The 20,747-nt window shown below is 43.4% G+C and overlaps 1 protein-coding gene across 1 annotated transcript in view; it reads left to right on the top strand.

Annotated features, from left to right (window-relative positions):
- Positions 1 to 785: 785 nt before the first annotated feature.
- IBSP (integrin binding sialoprotein) overlaps positions 786 to 20,747 on the top strand; it is a 79,268-nt gene continuing 59,306 nt past the window's right edge. Inside the window, exons 1-4 of the mRNA XM_069745725.1 lie at positions 786 to 895; positions 2,333 to 2,391; positions 3,520 to 3,570; positions 16,040 to 16,120. Coding sequence (XP_069601826.1) covers positions 2,338 to 2,391; positions 3,520 to 3,570; positions 16,040 to 16,120 — 186 coding nt within the window. The 5' untranslated portion in view covers positions 786 to 895; positions 2,333 to 2,337. The remainder of the gene's footprint in view (positions 896 to 2,332; positions 2,392 to 3,519; positions 3,571 to 16,039; positions 16,121 to 20,747) is intronic.

Raw genomic sequence — 20,747 nt, 5'->3', positions numbered from 1 at the left:
CAGAAAATAACAATGAAATTACTGTGTCTTCTGCCAGCACAGAAAATTCCTTGTAGGCATACCATGATGTACAATGGTACATTAAATTCATTCTAAAATATCGCCAGTTCAAAATTTATTTTGTCCAACTAAATATAGTACAAGTACTCATATGGATATGCTAAGAGAAAAATATAGTGAATAATGACTTCTGAAAATTATTGACAGGTCCAAATGTACCAAATTCTGTTGTGTCTTTAAGTGGTTAAAGGCAGCCAAGAAAGTTAAACAATAAAGAAAGTAAATGTATTTCAAATTAACATGATTAATTGTGGAGCATTTTTTATATACTGTATATATAGATTTGTCAAAAACTCATATCATATGTAAGGAAACCTACAGCAACAAAATCCAAGTAAAAAATGTATAATACAAAAATAATGTGCTGCTTATATTATTTCTATGAAATGGGCTGTTTGCCTGAGAACCTAAGTATTTAGGTCTCAACATACAATGATAACCATTTTGCAAGCTTGCTTCATAAAAGCTCCTTGCTTAAAAATAGTTTTGGAGGGAAAAAGCTAGATGAAAGGCTTTTTATTGCACTGTACTATACTCTGAAACATCATTATATGTTGGTATTGGTGACCAAACCCTTCCAGTAAACTTAGACCTTCAATTATATGGAACGAAACAAACATGCTGGCATTGTAGGGACGTTTTTCTGTAAACTGTGTGGCCATCGTAAGTGTTGATATTACAGGTTCTTCTGGAGAAAACGCACTTGGTGATGTCATTCCTGTGGTTTGATTGGCTAGAGACAAATAATGAAGGAGTTTATATTGCCACATGTCCAACATACCCGTCAGGCTAAATCTGTGCTCTTCACTCTAAACTTCAGAACATTTTGAAAACGGTAAGAAGGACTTTGTTCCATTTCTAGAATTTATACACTTTTCTTCTATTTGCCTTTTAATCTGCTAGATATTGCATCCTTATATAGATTTTTGCTATTAATTATGTGAGAAAAGCTTAACTATGAGTACATATTTGGATTGAATAGTCTTTGGATACCAAATGTGTCCAACTCTATTGCCTTTCTGCAATGTCTTTCAATGTTTGTCCTTTATAGGGATGTCAAGTTGCTCTATAGACTGAAAACCTTATGTCTAAAAAGTGTTAGCCTTATTTTATTGAACAACTAATGTGTTTGTTACAGCTTTGATGTTTTATGTTATTAAAATTATAATGGACCGTTGAAGAAAAATCTTTGAAGGCTTCTATAGACCAAGGACCATTGGAATACAAACTTCTCATCCCAAGCTAGAGAGCTGGCTATAACTAACATTTTAAGGGGAAATAAACCCAAACTTCAATGAAAGGAATCATGTATGCAATCCATATTGGATAGCCACAATTTTCATTCTAAGGCTGTAGCAAACTTTAGAGTCCTAAAAAAACCTATTATAAAATATAACGTATGCAACCCTATAGGAGCAGGGCTATGAAAATCAAGTGTATCACTACAATGGGGAAACGTATTCCTTCCATCTTATTCTACCAGTATGATTCTTAGCATGTGCATTCTTAATTTTCAGTTCACAATTTAAAAGGTAGTGGATTTCATAATAATTAATCATTACTCTTCTTAGAAAGAAAATAGGTGATACATTTACCCAAAAAAATGTTGTTTAAACTTTTTTTGTGATCACTAACATTAACCAAAAAAGTCACTACTGAAATTAATCTATCGTAAGTAGTGTCTACTATTTATTAATACTGGATATATGAAATTCAATATTGTTTCTAAAGTAAGGTAGCCCCATATCGAAGAATAAAATTGAGCCCATTTGGTGCTGGTTGTCACCATTATTCATCTAACCATCTAAAACTTGATTATTTTTTTTCATTCTCTTTCTCCCGCCATGCTGTTTGGTTTAATGCCCCAGAGCCCTGTTTGCTAATGTTTATTGTCAATGGGGAGATCTCCGTACAGATTCTCACAACCTATGAAAATTAGGGATTCAGGCAGCCTGGACCAGGCCCTGTTTCTCCAAGGAAACAATAGCAGTCACATGTGCTATGCTAAACATGCCACTGTATATGGGATTTCTAAGCAAATTGTGTAACACAATGCGAGTATCTTTTCCATAAAGCCATATACACATTGTGATGCTTCATAATAAATCCTAAAACTCAACAAATGAGTTTCAATAGTCCTTATTAGAATATCAATTTTACAAGGTGGATTTCCAGTTATACTCTAGGAAATATAATGATTTCCCCAAACTGCCTATTTATGTCGTCCGTATCATAATCTTTCCACCCATATGTATTTATGTTCCATTGACAGGAAAAATGAAGGCAGCACTCATATTTATCGTTCTTTGGGGTCTCAGCAATGCATTTTACGTAAGTACTTTTAAGTGGGAAATGATTTATATGGCTGGTGCCATCATTTATCATTACTTAGTTTTAAAAAAAAAAAGAAAAACGAAAATGTGTTATATTACATTCGGGCATTTTACTATTACACTTTTTGCTCAAACTGTTTGGATGTTCTAGGTTAACTTCCCCCTGCTAACAAACCTACTGTCTCTGACATTGCGTTTTTCTTCATTTCATGTGTCCTCCTGAAGCAAAGGGGTAAACATCACTTTTCTGTGCCAAGGGCAGAGTCCAAAATGTTTTATTCGTATTCAGCATCTTACAGTAAATACGTATTTATTTTTTAAAAATAATAACAATATATACTGTGTATATATATATATATAATATTATTATTATTACATATATATTATCTCGAAGTTGATAGTGGATACTGGGTCATGGTGACATCACTCCCCATGAACACTGATGTAATCACACTAGTGAACAAATGTAAAAATGTTTTGTCCTTGATAGGTTTAAAATGCTTTTAGAATATATCATGATCGGCACTGTTTCCAGGAAAAACATACCATACACCAGGGGTGTCAAACTGCATTCCTTGAGGGCTGCAAACAGGTCATGTTTTCAGGATTTCCTTGTACTGCACAGGTGATAATTTCATCACCTACACAAATAATGAGTTGGTGATTAAAGTATCACCTGTGCAGTACAAGGAAATCCTGAAAACATGACCTGTTTGCAGCCCTCGAGGAATGCAGTTTGACACCACTGCCATACACGTTTTTCCAATTTCATTCAGCCCCTTCAAGTTAACTATGCAGTTGCAATTAGAATGATTTCAACCCCCATATTGCAAATATAAAGTTTATTAGCAACATTTACCATCTTTCTGCTGCTATTTAAATTTCACTTATTTCTACGGTTTCTTGCAAACAACATAATGTTTATAGATTTTTTTTTTAATAAACCTAATTTGCCACAGGGGGGAGAGTAATTTTGATTGCAACTGTAGTGGTGATTGGGATTGTAGCGGTAATCTAATTGTTACCCTGCATAAAATGCTCAACTGTATATACAGTAGTTGTAAAGCTGCAAAAATTCTGCAGAAAAAATTAGGTTTCTATGAACAAATTGTTTATTTTTATTAAGATAAACCGTTTCCAAAGAAAATGGAAAGGAGATGATTCTGAAGAAAAAGGGGTAAGCAATTGTTTGTTTGTTTTTCTGAGCTATCATAACATTAATATGTTAATTGTGTTTTGAATCAAACTCATAGAGATGCCTTCATTCCATTAAAGCTAGAACTATATTACGCAGCAAATTGGGGAAGGTAGAGGTACATGTAGTTCCATGTGCAGTACTGTATCTTAGACATTGTTTTATAGTTTAGATCTTCGGTTTGGACAATTGCTATTCACACTGACCTCCCCACCTCACAGTATATACATATATGTACAGCATAGTATATATATATATATATATATATATATATATATATATATACAGTGGGGCAAAAAAGTATTTAGTCAGTCAGCAATAGTGCAAGTTCCACCACTTAAAAAGATGAGAGGCGTCTGTAATTTACATCATAGGTAGACCTCAACTATGGGAGACAAACTGAGAAAAAAAAATCCAGAAAATCACATTGTCTGTTTTTTTATAATTTTTTTTGCATTTTATGGTGGAAAATAAGTATTTGGTCAGAAACAAAATTTCATCTCAATACTTTGTAATATATCCTTTGTTGGCAATGACAGAGGTCAAACGTTTTCTGTAAGTCTTCACAAGGTTGCCACACACTGTTGTTGGTATGTTGGCCCATTCCTCCATGCAGATCTCCTCTAGAGCAGTGATGTTTTTGGCTTTTCGCTTGGCAACACAGACTTTCAACTCCCTCCAAAGGTTTTCTATAGGTTTGAGATCTGGAGACTGGCTAGGCCACTCCAGGACCTTGAAATGCTTCTTACGAAGCCACTCCTTCGTTGCCCTGGCGGTGTGCTTTGGATCATTGTCATGTTGAAAGACCCAGCCACGTTTCATCTTCAATGCCCTTGCTGATGGAAGAAGGTTTGCACTCAAAATCTCACGATACATGGCCCCATTCATTCTTTCATGTACCCGGATCAGTCGTCCTGGCCCCTTTGCAGAGAAACAGCCCCAAAGCATGATGTTTCCACCACCATGCTTTACAGTAGGTATGGTGTTTGATGGATGCAACTCAGTATTCTTTTTCCTCCAAACACGACAAGTTGTGTTTCTACCAAACAGTTCCAGTTTGGTTTCATCAGACCATAGGACATTCTCCCAAAACTCCTCTGGATCATCCAAATGCTCTCTAGCAAACTTCAGACGGGCCCGGACATGTACTGGCTTAAGCAGTGGGACACGTCTGGCACTGCAGGATCTGAGTCCATGGAGGCGTAGTGTGTTACTTATGGTAGGCCTTGTTACATTGGTCCTAGCTCTCTGCAGTTCATTCACTAGGTCCCCCCGCGTGGTTCTGGGATTTTTGCTCACCGTTCTTGTGATCATTCTGACCCCACGGGGTGGGATTTTGCGTGGAGCCCCAGATCGAGGGAGATTATCAGTGGTCTTGTATGACTTCCATTTTCTAATTATTGCTCCCACTGTTGATTTCTTCACTCCAAGCTGGTTGGCTATTGCAGATTCAGTCTTCCCAGCCTGGTGCAGGGCTACAATTTTGTTTCTGGTGTCCTTTGACGGCTCTTTGGTCTTCACCATAGTGGAGTTTGGAGTCAGACTGTTTGAGGGTGTGCAAAGGTGTCTTTTAATACTGATAAGTTTAAACAGGTGCCATTACTACAGGTAATGAGTGGAGGAAAGAGGAGACTCTTAAAGAAGAAGTTACAGGTCTGTGAGAGCCAGAAATCTTGATTGTTTGTTTCTGACCAAATACTTATTTTCCACCATAAAATGCAAAAAAAATGATAAAAAAACAGACAATGTGATTTTCTGGATTTTTTTTTCTCAGTTTGTCTCCCATAGTTGAGGTCTACCTATGATGTAAATTACAGACGCCTGTCATCTTTTTAAGTGGTGGAACTTGCACTATTGCTGACTGACTAAATACTTTTTTGCCCCACTGTATATATATATATCGTATAAGCCGACCCGAGTATAAGCCAACCCCCCTAAATTGCCACAAAAAACTGGGAAAACTTAATGACTCGAGTATAAGCCTAGGGTGGAAAATGCAGCAGCTACTGGTAAATCTAAAAAATAACAATAGATACCAATAAAAGTAAAATTAATTGAGACATCAGTAGTTTAAGTGTTTTTGAATATCCATATTGAATCGGGAGCCCCATATAATGCTCCATACAGTTCATGATGGCCCCATAAGATGCTCCATACAAAATACGCCCCATATAATGCTCCATACAGTTTATGATGAGCTCCATAATATGCTCCATATTAAAATGTGCCCATATAATGCTGCACAAATGCTGATTATGGCCCCATAAGATGCTCCATAGACACATTTGCCCCGTATAATGCTCTACAAATGTGGAATATGGCCCCATAAGATGCTCCATAGAGATATTTGCCAAATATAATGCTGCACATGGCCACATACAGATATTTTCCCCATATAATGCTGCACATGGCCCCATAAGATGCTCCATACAGATATTTGCCAAATATAATGCTGCACATGGCCACATAACATGCTCCATACAGATAATTGCCCCATATAATGCTGCACATGGCCCCATAACATGCTCCATACAGATAATTGCCCCATATAATGCTGCACATGGCCCTATAACATGCTCCATGCAGATATTTGCCCCATATAATGCTGCACATGGCCCCATACAGATATTTGCCCCATATAATGCTGCACATGGCCCCATAAGATGCTCCATACAGATATTTGCCCCATATAATGCTGCACATGGCCCCATAAGATTCTCCATACAGATGTTTGCCCCATATAATGCTGCACATAGCCCCATAACATGCTCCATAAAGATAATTGCCCCATATAATGCTGCACATGGCCCCATAAGATGCTCCATACAGATATTTGCCCCATATAATGTTGCACATGGCCCCATACAGATATTTGCCCCATATAATGCTGCAAATGGCCCCATAAGATGCTCCATACAGATATTTGCCCCATATGCTGTTGCTGCGATTAAAAAAAATCACATACTCCCCTCTCAGGCCCCCAGCACTTGCTATATTCACCTGCTCCCCGTTCCACCGCTGACTGCCGCTGTGTCTTCCGTCCTCTGCACTGATGTTCAGGCAGAGGGCGGCACGCACTAATCACGTCATCACACTCTCTGACCTGAGCATCACTGCGGAAGATGCAGCGGCGCCGACGGTGGAACGGGGAGCAGGTGAATATCGCGCACTACGTTATACTCACCTGCTCCTGGCATGGTCCTTGCATGTCTGTTCCCTGGCATCGGCAGCTTCTTCCTGTAGTGAGCGGTCACATGGTACCACTCATTACAGTAATGAATATACAGCTCCACCGCAATGGGAGTCCATATTCATTACTGTAATGAGCGGTACCATGTGATCGCTCACTGAAGGAAGAAGTTCCCGGCGCCGGGAGGAAAAAACATGCAGGGACCGCACCAGGAGCAGGTGAGTATTATTACACAGCTCCGCTCCCCCTCCTCTGCCGACCCCTGGGTATGACTTGAGTATAACCTGAGAGGGTTACTTTCAGCCCAAAAAAGTGGGCTGAAAATCTCTGTTTATACTCAAGTATATACGGTATATATATTTCTATGTGTATAAATTATATACTCAGCTGGTGAGTGTAAGTTTTGGGAACATCCAATGTATAAGGCCACCACATTAAATCTTCCTATATTATACACCATGTTTCAAATTATTAAGCAAATTATATTTTTCTCGGATTTTCCTAAATGGTCGGTGCAAATGACAGTCAGTCTAATAAAATTCATCACCCGTTAGAGTATACATTGAATTTTATTGGAGAAACCTCCCAATGATAACAGTATCATCTCCAAAATGAATAATAACTCAAAATGCACTGTTCCAAATTATTAGGCACAGAAGAATTTCTAAACATTTGATATGTTTTAAAAAACTGAAAATGCTGATTTGTTGAATTTGCAGCATTAGGAGGTCACATTCACTGAACAAAAAAGCTATTTAACTTCAAAACATCCTAACAAGCCAAGTTACATGTTAAGATAGGACCCTTTCTTTGATATCACCTTCACAATTCTTGCATCCATTGAACTGAATCCATTGAGTATATACATATATACAGTGGGGCAAAAAAGTATTTAGTCAGTCAGCAATAGTGCAAGTTCCACCACTTAAAAAGATGACAGGCGTCTGTAATTTACATCATAGGTAGACCTCAACTATGGGAGACAAACTGAGAAAAAAAAATGCAGAAAATCACATTGTCTGTTTTTTTATCATGTTTTTTGCATATTATGGTGGAAAATAAGTATTTGGTCAGAAACAAACAATCAAGATTTCTGACTCTCACAGACCTGTAACTTCTTCTTTAAGAGTCTCCTCTTTCCACCACTCATTACCTGTAGTAATGGCACCTGTTTAAACTTGTTATCAGTATAAAAAGACAGCTGTGCACACCCTCAAACAATCTGACTCCAAACTCCACTATGGTGAAGACCAAAGAGCTGTCAAAGGACACCAGAAACAAAATTGTAGCCCTGCACCAGGCTGGGAAGACTGAATCTGCAATAGCCAACCAGCTTGGAGTGAAGAAATCAACAGTGGGAGCAATAATTAGAAAATGGAAGACATACAAGACCACTGATAATCTCCCTCGATCTGGGGCTCCACGCAAAATCCCACCCCGTGGGGTCAGAATGATCACAAGAACGGTGAGCAAAAATCCCAGAACCACGCGGGGGGACCTAGTGAATGAACTGCAGAGAGCTGGGACCAATGTAACAAGACCTACCATAAGTAACACACTACGCCACCATGGACTCAGATCCTGCAGTGCCAGACGTGTCCCACTGCTTAAGCCAGTACATGTCCGGGCCCGTCTGAAGTTTGCTAGAGAGCATTTGGATGATCCAGAGGAGTTTTGGGAGAATGTCCTATGGTCTGATGAAACCAAACTGGAACTGTTTGGTAGAAACACAACTTGTCGTGTTTGGAGGAAAAAGAATACTGAGTTGCATCCATCAAACACCATACCTACTGTAAAGCATGGTGGTGGAAACATCATGCTTTGGGGCTGTTTCTCTGCAAAGGGGCCAGGACGACTGATCCCGGTACATGAAAGAATGAATGGGGCCATGTATCGTGAGATTTTGAGTGCAAACCTCCTTCCATCAGCAAGGGCATTGAAGATGAAATGTGGCTGGGTCTTTCAACATGACAATGATCCAAAGCACACCGCCAGGGCAACGAAGGAGTGGCTTCGTAAGAAGCATTTCAAGGTCCTGGAGTGGCCTAGCCAGTCTCCAGATCTCAACCCTATAGAAAACCTTTGGAGGGAGTTGAAAGTCCGTGTTGCCAAGCGAAAAGCCAAAAACATCACTGCTCTAGAGGAGATCTGCATGGAGGAATTGGCCAACATACCAACAACAGTGTGTGACAACCTTGTGAAGACTTACAGAAAACGTTTGACCTCTGTCATTGCCAACAAAGGATATATTACAAAGTATTGAGATGAAATTTTGTTTCTGACCAAATACTTATTTTCCACCATAATGTGCAAATAAAATGTTAAAAAAACAGACAATGTGATTTTCTGGATTTTTTTTTCTCAGCTTGTCTCCCATAGTTGAGGTCTACCTATGATGTAAATTACAGATGCCTCTCAACTTTTTAAGTGGTGGAACTTGCACTATTGCTGACTGACTAAATACTTTTTTGCCCCACTGTATATGTATATATGTATATATATGTATATATACAGGGGTGGATTAAGGGTAGCCAGGGCCCCGGGCTGTTCACACACTGTGGGCCCCCCCGGTCATGTGACGGGGGTCATGTGACGGGGGTCATGTGACGGGGGTCATGTGACGGGGGTCATGATATACCCGAACCAGATTATTCCAGAAAAAGGGCCGGGCCCTACTCTACTGTAACCTATTAAAGGGAACCTGTCACCCCGTTTTTTCAGATTGAGCTATAAATACTGTTAAATAGGGCCTGCGCTGTGCGTTACTATAGTGTATGTAGTGTACCCTGATTCCCCACCTATGCTGAGAAATACATTACCAAAGTCGCCGTTTTCGCCTGTCAATCAGGCTGGTCAGGTCGGGTGGGCGTGTTCACAGCGCTCTTTTCTTCCCCAGCTTTCAGTTGGTGGCGTAGTGGTGTGCGCATGTCCAAGTTCCGAATTCCCTGCGCCCACGTGAAGACACAGCGCGCGATCTGCGCTGTCATCCCTTTCATCGGTGGGGGCGGCCATCTTCCTGGGGCCGCGCGTGCGCAGATGGAGTGCTCTGCTGCACGGGGCTTCAGGAAAATGGCCGCGGGATGCCGCGCGTGCGCACAAGAGATCGCGGCGGCCATTTTCCCAAAGCCGAGTTTGCATCTCGGCTTTGGGAAAATGGCCGCCGCGATCTCTTCTGCGCGTGACAGGTTCCCTTTAAATATTTGTTAAAATCTGCAATACAATTTAGGTATATCTTGACCAATAATATCACATACAAGGAACAAATACCACCGCACCATGACCAGACTACAAATTACAACCACAGTGATCGAATAATATCACATAAAAGGAACAAATACCACCGCACCATGACCAGACCACAAATTACAACCACAGTGATCGAATAATATCACATACAAGGAACAAATACCACCGTACCATGTCAAGACCACACATTACCACTTGGTGACCAAATAGCACATACAAGGAACAAATACCACCGCACCATGTCAAGACCACATATTACCACTTGGTGACCAAATAGCACATACAAGGGACAAATACCACAACACCATTTCCAGACCACATATTACCACCATATAGTGACTAAATACTACAATACTGATCAGTAATAAAATTAAAAAAAAAAACACAATACTATCACCATAAGTGCCAGTATTCACAGGAGATCTGTACTTAGTATGCAGTGTCTGTGTAGAGGTAATACAGTGATCACTGGTGACATTGTACACAGGACCTCTGTATATAGTATACAGTGTATAGTGTCAGTGTATAGGTAACACTGACTCACCAGTGACGTCTCTAGGTGAAGTCCTTCATTTTTCATCCAGCACAGACCGCCATCATTTCTTCCAGCCAGGACTCGTTTCTGCAGGAAATAACACAGTTACCTCGAGCTCCGCTTGCAGAACACATTACATAATTTTTCACAACTTCTAAATTACACCACATGAAGAAAAAAAGGCGATATAGTGTCACTCTGCACAGTAACAGGACCGCCCCCCCCCCATTTAAAACAGTATACTCAAAAAATAAAATAAATACATCACTGCAGTAATAATATCCCTTAATTAGCCCCTATGGTAATAATATTCCCCATCCTGGCCCCGTGTGTCTCATTCCTGGCTCCAGCCATATGTTCTCCCATCCTGCACTCATGAGTATCCATTCTACACCATATGATCTCCCCATCCTGCCCCATCTGTCTCCATCGTATCCATCCTGCCCCATGATCCAATCCTGCCCCATGTCTTTCATTCTACCCTGTATCTCCATTCTGCCCATGCCTCCAGTCCTGCCCCCAGTGTGTCCAGCATATTACCCCCAGTGTGTCCAGCATATTACCCCCAGTGTGTCCAGCAATCTGCCCCAGTATGTCCAGCATATTGCCCCCGCACAGTGTGTCCTGCAATCTGCCCCAGTGTGTCCAGCATATTACCCCCAGTGTGCCCAGCAATCTGCCCCAGTGTCTCCAGCATTGTCCCAGTGTCTCCAGCATTGCCCCAGTGTCTCCAGCAATCTGCCCCACTGTCTCCAGCAATCTGCCCCACTGTCTCCAGCAATCTGCCCCACTGTCTCCAGCATTGCCCCCAGTGTGTCCTCCAGCAATCTGCCCCACTGTCTCCAGCATTGCCCCACTGTCTCCAGCACTGCCCCACTGTCTCCAGCAATCTGCCCCACTGTCTCCAGCAATCTGCCCCACTGTCTCCAGCAATCTGCCCCACTGTCTCCAGCATTGCCCCACTGTCTCCAGCAATCTGCCCCACTGTCTCCAGCAATCTGCCCCAGTGTCTCCAGCATTGCCCCCAGTGTGTCCTCCAGCAATCTGCCCCACTGTCTCCAGCATTGCCCCACTGTCTCCAGCATTGCCCCACTGTCTCCAGCATTGCCCCCACTGTCTCCAGCATTGCCCCCACTGTCTCCAGCATTGCCCCCACTGTCTCCAGCATTGCCCCACTATCTCCAACAATCTGCCCCAGTGTCTCCAGCATTGCCCCAGTGTGTCCTTCAGCATTGCCCCAGTGTGTCCTCCAGCATTGCCCCACTGTCTCCAGCATTGCCCCACTGTCTCCAGCATTGCCCCACTGTCTCCAGCAATCTGCCCCACTGTCTCCAGCAATCTGCCCCACTGTCTCCAGCATTGCCCCAGTGTGTCCTCCAGCATTGCCCCACTGTCTCCAGCATTGCCCCACTGTCTCCAGCAATCTGCCCCACTGTCTCCAGCAATCTGCCCCACTGTCTCCAGCAATCTGCCCCACTGTCTCCAGCATTGCCCCCAGTGTGTCCTCCAGCAATCTGCCCCACTGTCTCCAGCATTGCCCCACTGTCTCCAGCAATCTGCCCCACTGTCTCTAGCAATCTGCCCTAGTGTCTCCAGCATTGGCCCCAGTGTGTCCTCCAGCAATCTGCCCCACTGTCTCCAGCATTGCCCCACTGTCTCCAGCATTGCCCCACTGTCTCCAGCAATCTGCCCCAGTGTCTCCAGCAATCTGCCCCACTGTCTCCTCCAGCAATCTGCCCCACTGTCTCCAGCATTGCCCCACTGTTTCCAACAATCTGCCCCAGTGTCTCCAGCATTGCCCCCAGTGTGTCCTCCAGCAATCTGCCCCACTGTCTCCAGCATTGCCCCACTGTCTCCAGCATTGCCCCACTGTCTCCAACAATCTGCCCCAGTGTCTCCAGCAATCTGCCCCAGTGTCTCCAGCAATCTGCCCCAGTGTCTCCAGCATTGCCCCCAGTGTGTCCTCCAGCAATCTGCCCCACTGTCTCCAGCATTGCCCCACTGTCTCCAGCATTGCCCCACTGTCTCCAGCATTGCCCCACTGTCTCCAACAATCTGCCCCACTGTCTCTAGCAATCTGCCCCAGTGTCTCCAGCATTGCTCCCAGACCAGTGTGTCCTCCAGCAATCTGCCCCAGTGTCTCCAGCATTGCCCCAGTGTGTCCTCCAGCATTGCCCCCCAGTGTGTCCACCGTTAACTGATAAAAAAAACAAAAAAAAAAAACAAACAGTCTCCTCACCTGTCCGCGCTCCAGGCGGTGAGCTCCCTTCAGCAGCGCACACTCGCCGGCGACTGACAATGACGTCAGACGCCGGCGACGTGTGCGCTGCGGCCGACATCAGCTGCCAGCCTCCAATTGGCTGGCGGCTGTTGTTGTTAACTATTGACGTGCGGGCACGTGTCCGCACGTCAATTGAAAACCGCCGCAGCGCCGGAAAGGGCCCGGTGAGCAGATGAGAAGGGGCCCAATGCGGGCCCCCTCTCTCTGCCCACCGGGTACGGCGGGGGCACATAAATGCCGGCGGGCATTCAGACGATTAGCGGAGGGTCAATCTGTGTGGTAGCCCAGGGCCCCCCCAGACCACTGGGCCCTGGGCTACCGCCCATATTGACCCTCTGATAATCCGCCCCTGTATATATATATATATATATATATATATATATATATATAATCTGTGCCACTAACATATATATATATATCTATATATATATATATATAGATATATATATATATATATATATATAGACTGTGCATATGTTTTCACAAATATTTGAGCCCATGAATCCATTATATGTCCACTTTGCAAGGGGGCGAGAAAATCTCGCCATACGGAGGACACATGGATACTTTTTTGAGAAAAAATTGCATCCTTGCACTGCACAAGGATGACTGTTCATGAAACATTTGTGCAATTCTCGTCCATGTTAAACAGACCGATTTTTTTTTTATACACTGTTTGTGATGCCGACCTTATAGACATGCTACTCACATAGAAATGATGAAGAGATGGAAGCAAAATTTTCAACTCATCTCAATTTATTCAGTATCATCTATAAGCACGACATACTGAAATACACACATTTCCACATCACACATGTTGTCATTGAGGTTATTAATGGTTGTCTGAGTAATGTTCTGTTATGCTTATCCATCCTATGATTTCAATAATTCTATAACTTTTCCTTCTCGACTTTGCAATTTTATTATTGAGGAATGTATATATATATATATATATATATATATATATATATATATATATATATATACTGTATATACAGTACAGACTAAACGTTTGGACACACCTTCTCATTTAAAGATTTTTCTGTATTTTCATGACTATGAAAATTGTAAATTCACACTGAAGGCATCAAAACTATGAATTAAGACATGTGGAATTGTATACTTAACAAAAAAGTGTGGAACAACTGAAAATATGTCTTATATTCTAGGTTCTTCAAAGTAGCCACCTTTTGCTTTGATGACTGCTTTGCACACTCTTGGCATTCTCTTGATGAGCTTCAAGAGGTAGTCACCGGAAATGGTTTTCACTTCACAGGTGTGCCCTGTCAGGTTTAATAGGAGGGATTTCTTGCCTTATACAGTCATGGCCAAAAGTATTGACACCCCTGCAATTCTGTCAGATAATACTCATTTTCTTCCTGAAAATGATTGCAAACACAAATTCTTTGGTATTATTATGTTCATTTAATTTGTCTTAAATGAAAAAACACAAAAGAGAATGAAGCAAAAAGCAAAACATTGATCATTTCACACAAAACTCCAAAAATGGGCCAGACAAAAGTATTGGCACCCTCAGCCTAATACTTGGTTGCACAACCTTTAGCCAAAATAACTGCGACCAACCGCTTCCGGTAACCATCAATGAGTTTGTTACAATGATCTGCTGGAATTTTAGACCATTTGGCAAACTGCTCCAGGTCCCTGATATTTGAAGGGTGCCTTCTCCAAACTGCCATTTTTAGATCTCTCCACAGGTGTTCTATGGGATTCAGGTCTGGACCAGTGGAAATCTGTGCTTTGGTCTGATGAGTCCAAATTTGAGATCTTCGGTTCCAACCACCGAGTCTTTTTGCGGAGCTGAACAGGTGAACGGATGGACTCTACATGCCTGGTTCCCACCGTGAAGAATGGAGGAGGAGGTGTGATGGTGCTTTGCTGGTGACACTGTTGGGGATTTATTAAAAAATTGAAGGCATACTGAACCAGCATGGCTACCACAGCATCTTGCAGCGGCATGCTATTACATCCGGTTTGCGTTTCGTTGGACCATCATTTATTTTTCAACAGGACAATGACCCCAAACACACCTCCAGGCTGTGTAAGGGCTATTTGATCAAGAAGGAGAGTGATGGGGTGCTACGCCAGATGACCTGGCTTCCACAGTCACCAGACCTGAACCCAATCGAGATGGTTTGGGGTGAGCTGGACCGCAGAGTGAAGGCAAAAGGGCCAACAAGTGCATCTCTGGGACCTCTTGAAGCTCATCAAGAGAATACCAAGAGTGTGCAAAGCAGTCATCAAAGCAAAAGGTGGCTGCTTCGAAGAACCTAGAATATAATACATATTTTCAGTTGTTTCACACTTTTTTGTTAAGTATATAATTCCACATGTGTTAATTCATAGTTTTGATGCCTTCAGTGTGAATTTACAATTTACACAGTCATGAAAATGCAGAAAAATCTTTAAATGAGAAGGTGTGTCCAAACTTTTGGTCTGTACTGTGTATATATATATATATATATATATATATATATATATATATATATTTATATATATACATATCTACAGTAGCCAGTGAATGTGAGCTTAGCAATAAACAGGAGAAATGTTATTTTTAGACCAGTGGAACAAATGCTGTGAGCGTGGGTATGTGTGGGATCACTGACCATATGTCTTTTGGCAGAGGATGCTTACAATTACATAATTATAGGGAGCACCACATTCACCTCCTGTACTTTGGAAGTCACACAGTGAGTGATCGTTAAGGTGAACACATAGCCCACTAAAGACGTGATAGAGCTTATTTTACAGGCACACAAAATCCATTTTAAAAGCTGAGCCTTTTTTTGATGGAATAGACCTTTATTTGACCCAAACAGTTGCTTAGCCTCCTATATAATTTGTGTAGGTAATATGGTTGGATACATGACCCCTTTTCTCTCCATAGCCTTCTGATGTTTGTATCATTATATTAGAAATGTCATGAATCTGATCTCTGAATGTGACACCAGGTGAACAGTAGAAATGAACCTTTATCGCACCCTCAGTCATACACAGGACACATTTACCAGGAGAATCACCCATTTCGTTTAGATTCAATTATATAGTATTCTCTCCACCATATGATTTACCTACATAAATTAAGGGGCAACATCCCTTTACAAAAGTAAAACATGTACCTTTTAATGTACTATCAAATGAAAAAAATCTTCAACTGTGTTTTTTTTCTGTCCTTCAGGCATCAAGACATAGATATAGCAACAACTTTTTCAGACGTGTGTACTTTCAGGCTCCTCCTAAATACATAACTTATGCTAAGGTAAGAACATGCTCTTCTATTTGTTTAATGTGTCTATTATTCACCACTAGTGTTGAGCCACCTCTCTAGCGTTCGGGTTCGGTTCGTCGAACAGGGATGTGTTCGACGAAACCAATGGCAGGCAAACACAAACACATACAAACACATAGAAAACACATAGAAAACACCTTAAAAGGTGTCCAAAAGCTGACAAACTGCTCAGAAGACACAACAAACACATGGAAAAGTCACAACTACATATAGTCATGCGAAAAGAAAAGAGGTGGAGGAGTAAAAGGAGGAGGAGACAAAGATATAGGCATGTCATGCCCTTCTAAAATCAAGAAAGGCTGGAGTAAAAATCTAAACTCACTCTACCAACTCCCAGACGTCTTGACAAAAAAAATAAGAAAAAAAATATCTTTAGGTAGAATGGTGGCGGGTCCATTCAGAACACTTTCCTTAGAAGATGTAGTGGTACCCCCGTTGGGAGTTGTGCCAAAAAATGAACTCAATGCATTCAGACTAATCCACCATTTGTCATATCAAAGAGGCAGGTCAGTAAACGACAACATCGACGCGGAACCAAGTACAGTACTATGTACTGTACCTCCTTTGACGAGGCAATCAGGCGGGTTAAGAAGATGGTAAGGGGCACCCTAATGGCCAAAACAGACATTGAGGGGGCGTTCCGGTTACTACCTGTACCTCTGAATAGTGTCCTCCCATTGGGCTGCTTCTGTGAAGGAGCATACTACATAGATCGCTGTTTGCCCATGGGGTGCTCCATAACCTGCTCACTATTTGAGGCGTTTAGTTGCTTCCTCGAATGTGTCGTCATGTACGTTTGTAAGGCGGCACATATTATTCATTACCTCAACGACTTGTTATGCCTGTGCCCAAAAGATTCGCCACAGTGTGAAAACATGCGGTAGCCCACCTGTGAGAAGGAGAGAGCTGGAGGGAGAGTGGACACCCCAGAGCCGAGGGGTTAGATTGAGAAAGGAAGAAGGCGGTGTAGCTTGCTTCATGGGTGGGGTACTCTGCTGAGTAGCAGAAATTGCTACTAGGCCCCAAAGCATTTCCTGGGCCAGATGCCATTACAAAATAGTACTTAGGTAAACAGGCGGTGTAGCTTGCTTCATGGGTGGGGTACGTTGTTGAGTAGCACTAAATTCTACTAGGCCCAAACGGATTTCCTGGGTTAGATGCCGTTACAAAATAGTAGTTAGGTAAACAGGCGGTGTAGCTTGCTTTATGGGTGCGGTACGCTGCTGAGTAGCACTAAATTCTACTTGGCCCAAAAGGATTTCCTGGCTAGATGCCGTTACAAAATAGTAGTTAGGTAAACAGGCAGTGTAGCTTGCTTCATGGGTGGGGTACGCTGCTGAGTAGCACTAAATTCTACTAGGCCCAAAAGGATTTCCTGGGCCCGATGCCATTACAAAATAGTAGTTACGTAAACAGGCGGTGTAGCATGCTTCATGGGTGGGGTACGCTGCTGAGTAGCACTAAATTCTACTAGGCCCAAAAGGACTTCCTGGGCTAGATGCCGCTACAAAATAGTAGTTAGGTAAGTAGGCGGTGCAGATTGCTTCATGGGTGAAGTACGCTGCTGAGTAGCACCAAATTCTATTAGGCCCAAAAGGATTTCTTGGGCTAGATGCCATTACAAAATAGTAGTTAGGTAAACAGGTGGTGTAGCTTGCTTCATGGGTGTGGTATGCTGCAGAGTAGCACCAAATTCTACTAGGCCCAGAAGGATTTCCTGGGCCAGAGGCCATTAAAAATAGTACTTAGGTAAACAGGTGGTGGGTGGCTGGGCTACTCTGTTGACTAGCAGACACTGAAGCTTTGGAGCAGACCTCTGAATCCCAGGCCATAGTATGAGTAAACAACTCTGCGGATGACCCCACCCACCTGGAATTGACGATGGCAACGTCATGTAAAACTCAGCAAGGGGACTAAATAAAGAGTCTCCAATTTTTCCAAAAATTCGGCCACAGACACCACTTAAGTGCCATCAATTTCGCCAGAGTTTTTTAAAAGGTTCGTGAGGTGATTTTCAAAAATCATCAAGCTTTTAATCTCCCCAAGATGACACAAGGGTAGAAAAGTCCTTGCGGATCCAGGATTTGTTCATCTTGATGAACATTAGTCTGTCTACATTGTCACTGGACAGCCGCGTGTGCTTATCTGTCAGCACACCACCAGCAGCGATGAACACACGTTCAGCGAGAACGCTGGCTGTGGGGCACGACAAGATCTCCAAGGCATGAGTGGTGAGCTCAGGCCATTTTTCAAGATTGGAAGCCCAAGATGAGCAAGGGTCCAGTTCCACAGTGATGGCATCGATGTTAACTTGGATATACTCTTGTACCATCCTCTCTAGGCATTGGCTGTGCATCAGACTTCTTGTCTCCTGTGGCCTTGCAAAGGATGGTCTAAAAAAATCTTGAAACAATTGGAAAAAATTGCTGTTGCCACCAGATACGATGTTACTGTTACGGTTTGAGTGATGACTCGATAGTCCAACGGTTGGCAAGTTAGAACTCAGAGATTCACTACGTGCACCACTGGTGTTTTGTGGAAAAGCAGATGTTAGATTCTGTAACAGTCTCTGCTGATACTCCTGCATGCGTGAATCCCTTTCTATAGCAGGAATTATTTCGCCAAATTTGCTTTTGTACCGGGGATCTAAGAGTGTGGCAACCCAGTAGTCGGCATTACTTCGGATTCTGACAATCCGAGGGTCGTGTTGCAGGTAGTGCAGCAAGAAGGCACTCATGTGTCTTGCGCATCCAGGAGGACCAAGTCCTTGTTGTCTTGGTGGTGGCGAGGTGAGAATCATGCTTCCTTCGTCTGCCCTCTCCCCCCAACCTCGCACAACAGAAATTTGATCAAGGTCTCCCTCATCTGATGAGTCTTCCATGCCCAGTGCCAGTTCGTCCTCCACTTCTTCCTTGCCTCCTGCACCTTCCTCAACAGTTTGGCTGCTACCATGCGCCCTCGGTAATCCCTCTCCCCCAGCCTCCAATGCCAGCCGCCTTGGTGCTGCCAACCTTCTTGACCTTGGAGATATGATCCCTTCCGCATACGACTCCTCCTGTTCCTCCTCCTCTTGTTCCACCACCTGACTCCGAACACTGTGTAAGGTGTGCTCCAGCATGTAAAACACTGGAATGGTCATGCTGATAATGGCATCATCAGCACTAAACATCTTTGTTGCTATTTCAAAACTGTGCAGAAGGGTGCATAGATCTCTGATCTGAGACCACTCCTGCAGCGTGATTTGCCCCACCTCTTGATCTCGTTGGCCCAGGCTATACGTCATAACGTATTGCACCAGGGCTCGTTGGTGCTGTCACAGTCGCTGCAACATGTGCAGAGTTGAATTCCACCATGTGGGCACATCGCATTTCAGCCAGTGAACTGGAAGGCCCAGCGACTTCTGTAGAGATGCAAGTCGTCGAGCTGCGGGATGCGAACGGTGGAAGTGAGCACACAGCGACTGTGCCCTCTGCAGAAGACCATCTAGTCCGGGATAGTGGGATAAAAATTGCTGGACAACCAGGTTCAAAACGTGAGCCATATAAGGCATGTGTGTGACATTGCCCCAGCGAAGGGCCACACCCAGGTTTGCAGCATTGTCGCACACAGTGCGGAGACAACCATTGATGGAACACGGTCTCCAGAGCTGACCACAACTCCTCAGCTGTGTGACTCACATTTCCCAGACATTTCAATGTAAACACTGCCTGATGCCATTGAACCCTGGTGACAGCATAGTGAGGAGGTGTGCAGGATTCCTTCTGCGCAGTTACAATGCGGGTGGCATTACCAGACAGGCTTTGGGTGCAGGTGGAGTACCGAGAGGAGGTTGTGGAGGCAGAAGCAGTGGAGGGAATTTTAGATACAGAGGATTGACGAGCAACTCGTGGGATGGCAAGACTTGGACAGCAGCCCCTTCTCTTGATGTCGCCGTAGTTACCCAGTGCCCAGTCACCGACACGTAACGCCCCTGTCCCTGTCTACTCATCCAAGTGTCTGTGGTGAAATGCAGAGTTTCTCAAGGAAGCGGTGATGTTGTGTGCGACATGCTGGTGTAGCGCAGGCACAGCTTTCTTTGAGAAGTAGTGGCGACTGGGCATCTGGTACTGGGGCACTGCAACGGACATAAGGTCTCGAAAATTCTCTGTGTCCACCAGGTGGAAAGGCAGCATTTCTGTAGCCAACAGCTTGCAGATGGAGAAATTCAACCACTTAGCTTTGTCATGGCTAGGAGGAAATGGTCTTTTACTTGTCCACATCTGAGGGACTGAGGGCTGGCTGCCGTGCTTAGACGGAGTTGAGTAGGGTGCCCCCGGCAAACTGCTGGTCTGTGAGGAAGGTACAGGCGGAGATGTTATGTTGCCTTGATCAAAATGTGGTGTCGATGTCGGAGAGCGCTCAACACCAGCAGGTGTTTCCACTTGTAAATGTCCTGATGGCCTGCCAATCACACTGGCTGTTGCGGGCAAAGAGGTGGAAGGTCGGCATCCAAAACCATGTGCGACTGCTGTCCCCACAGTCACAGAGGATGAAGAGGATGCAGATGCACTTGATGGGGCAGAGGATGGTTGACCCGGCCCACTAGGCTGCATTGTAA

The sequence above is a fragment of the Ranitomeya imitator genome, chromosome 1, assembly GCF_032444005.1.
Source record: "Ranitomeya imitator isolate aRanImi1 chromosome 1, aRanImi1.pri, whole genome shotgun sequence".
Lineage (NCBI taxonomy): Eukaryota > Metazoa > Chordata > Amphibia > Anura > Dendrobatidae > Ranitomeya > Ranitomeya imitator.
This window is presented reverse-complemented; position numbering and strand designations above follow the sequence as displayed.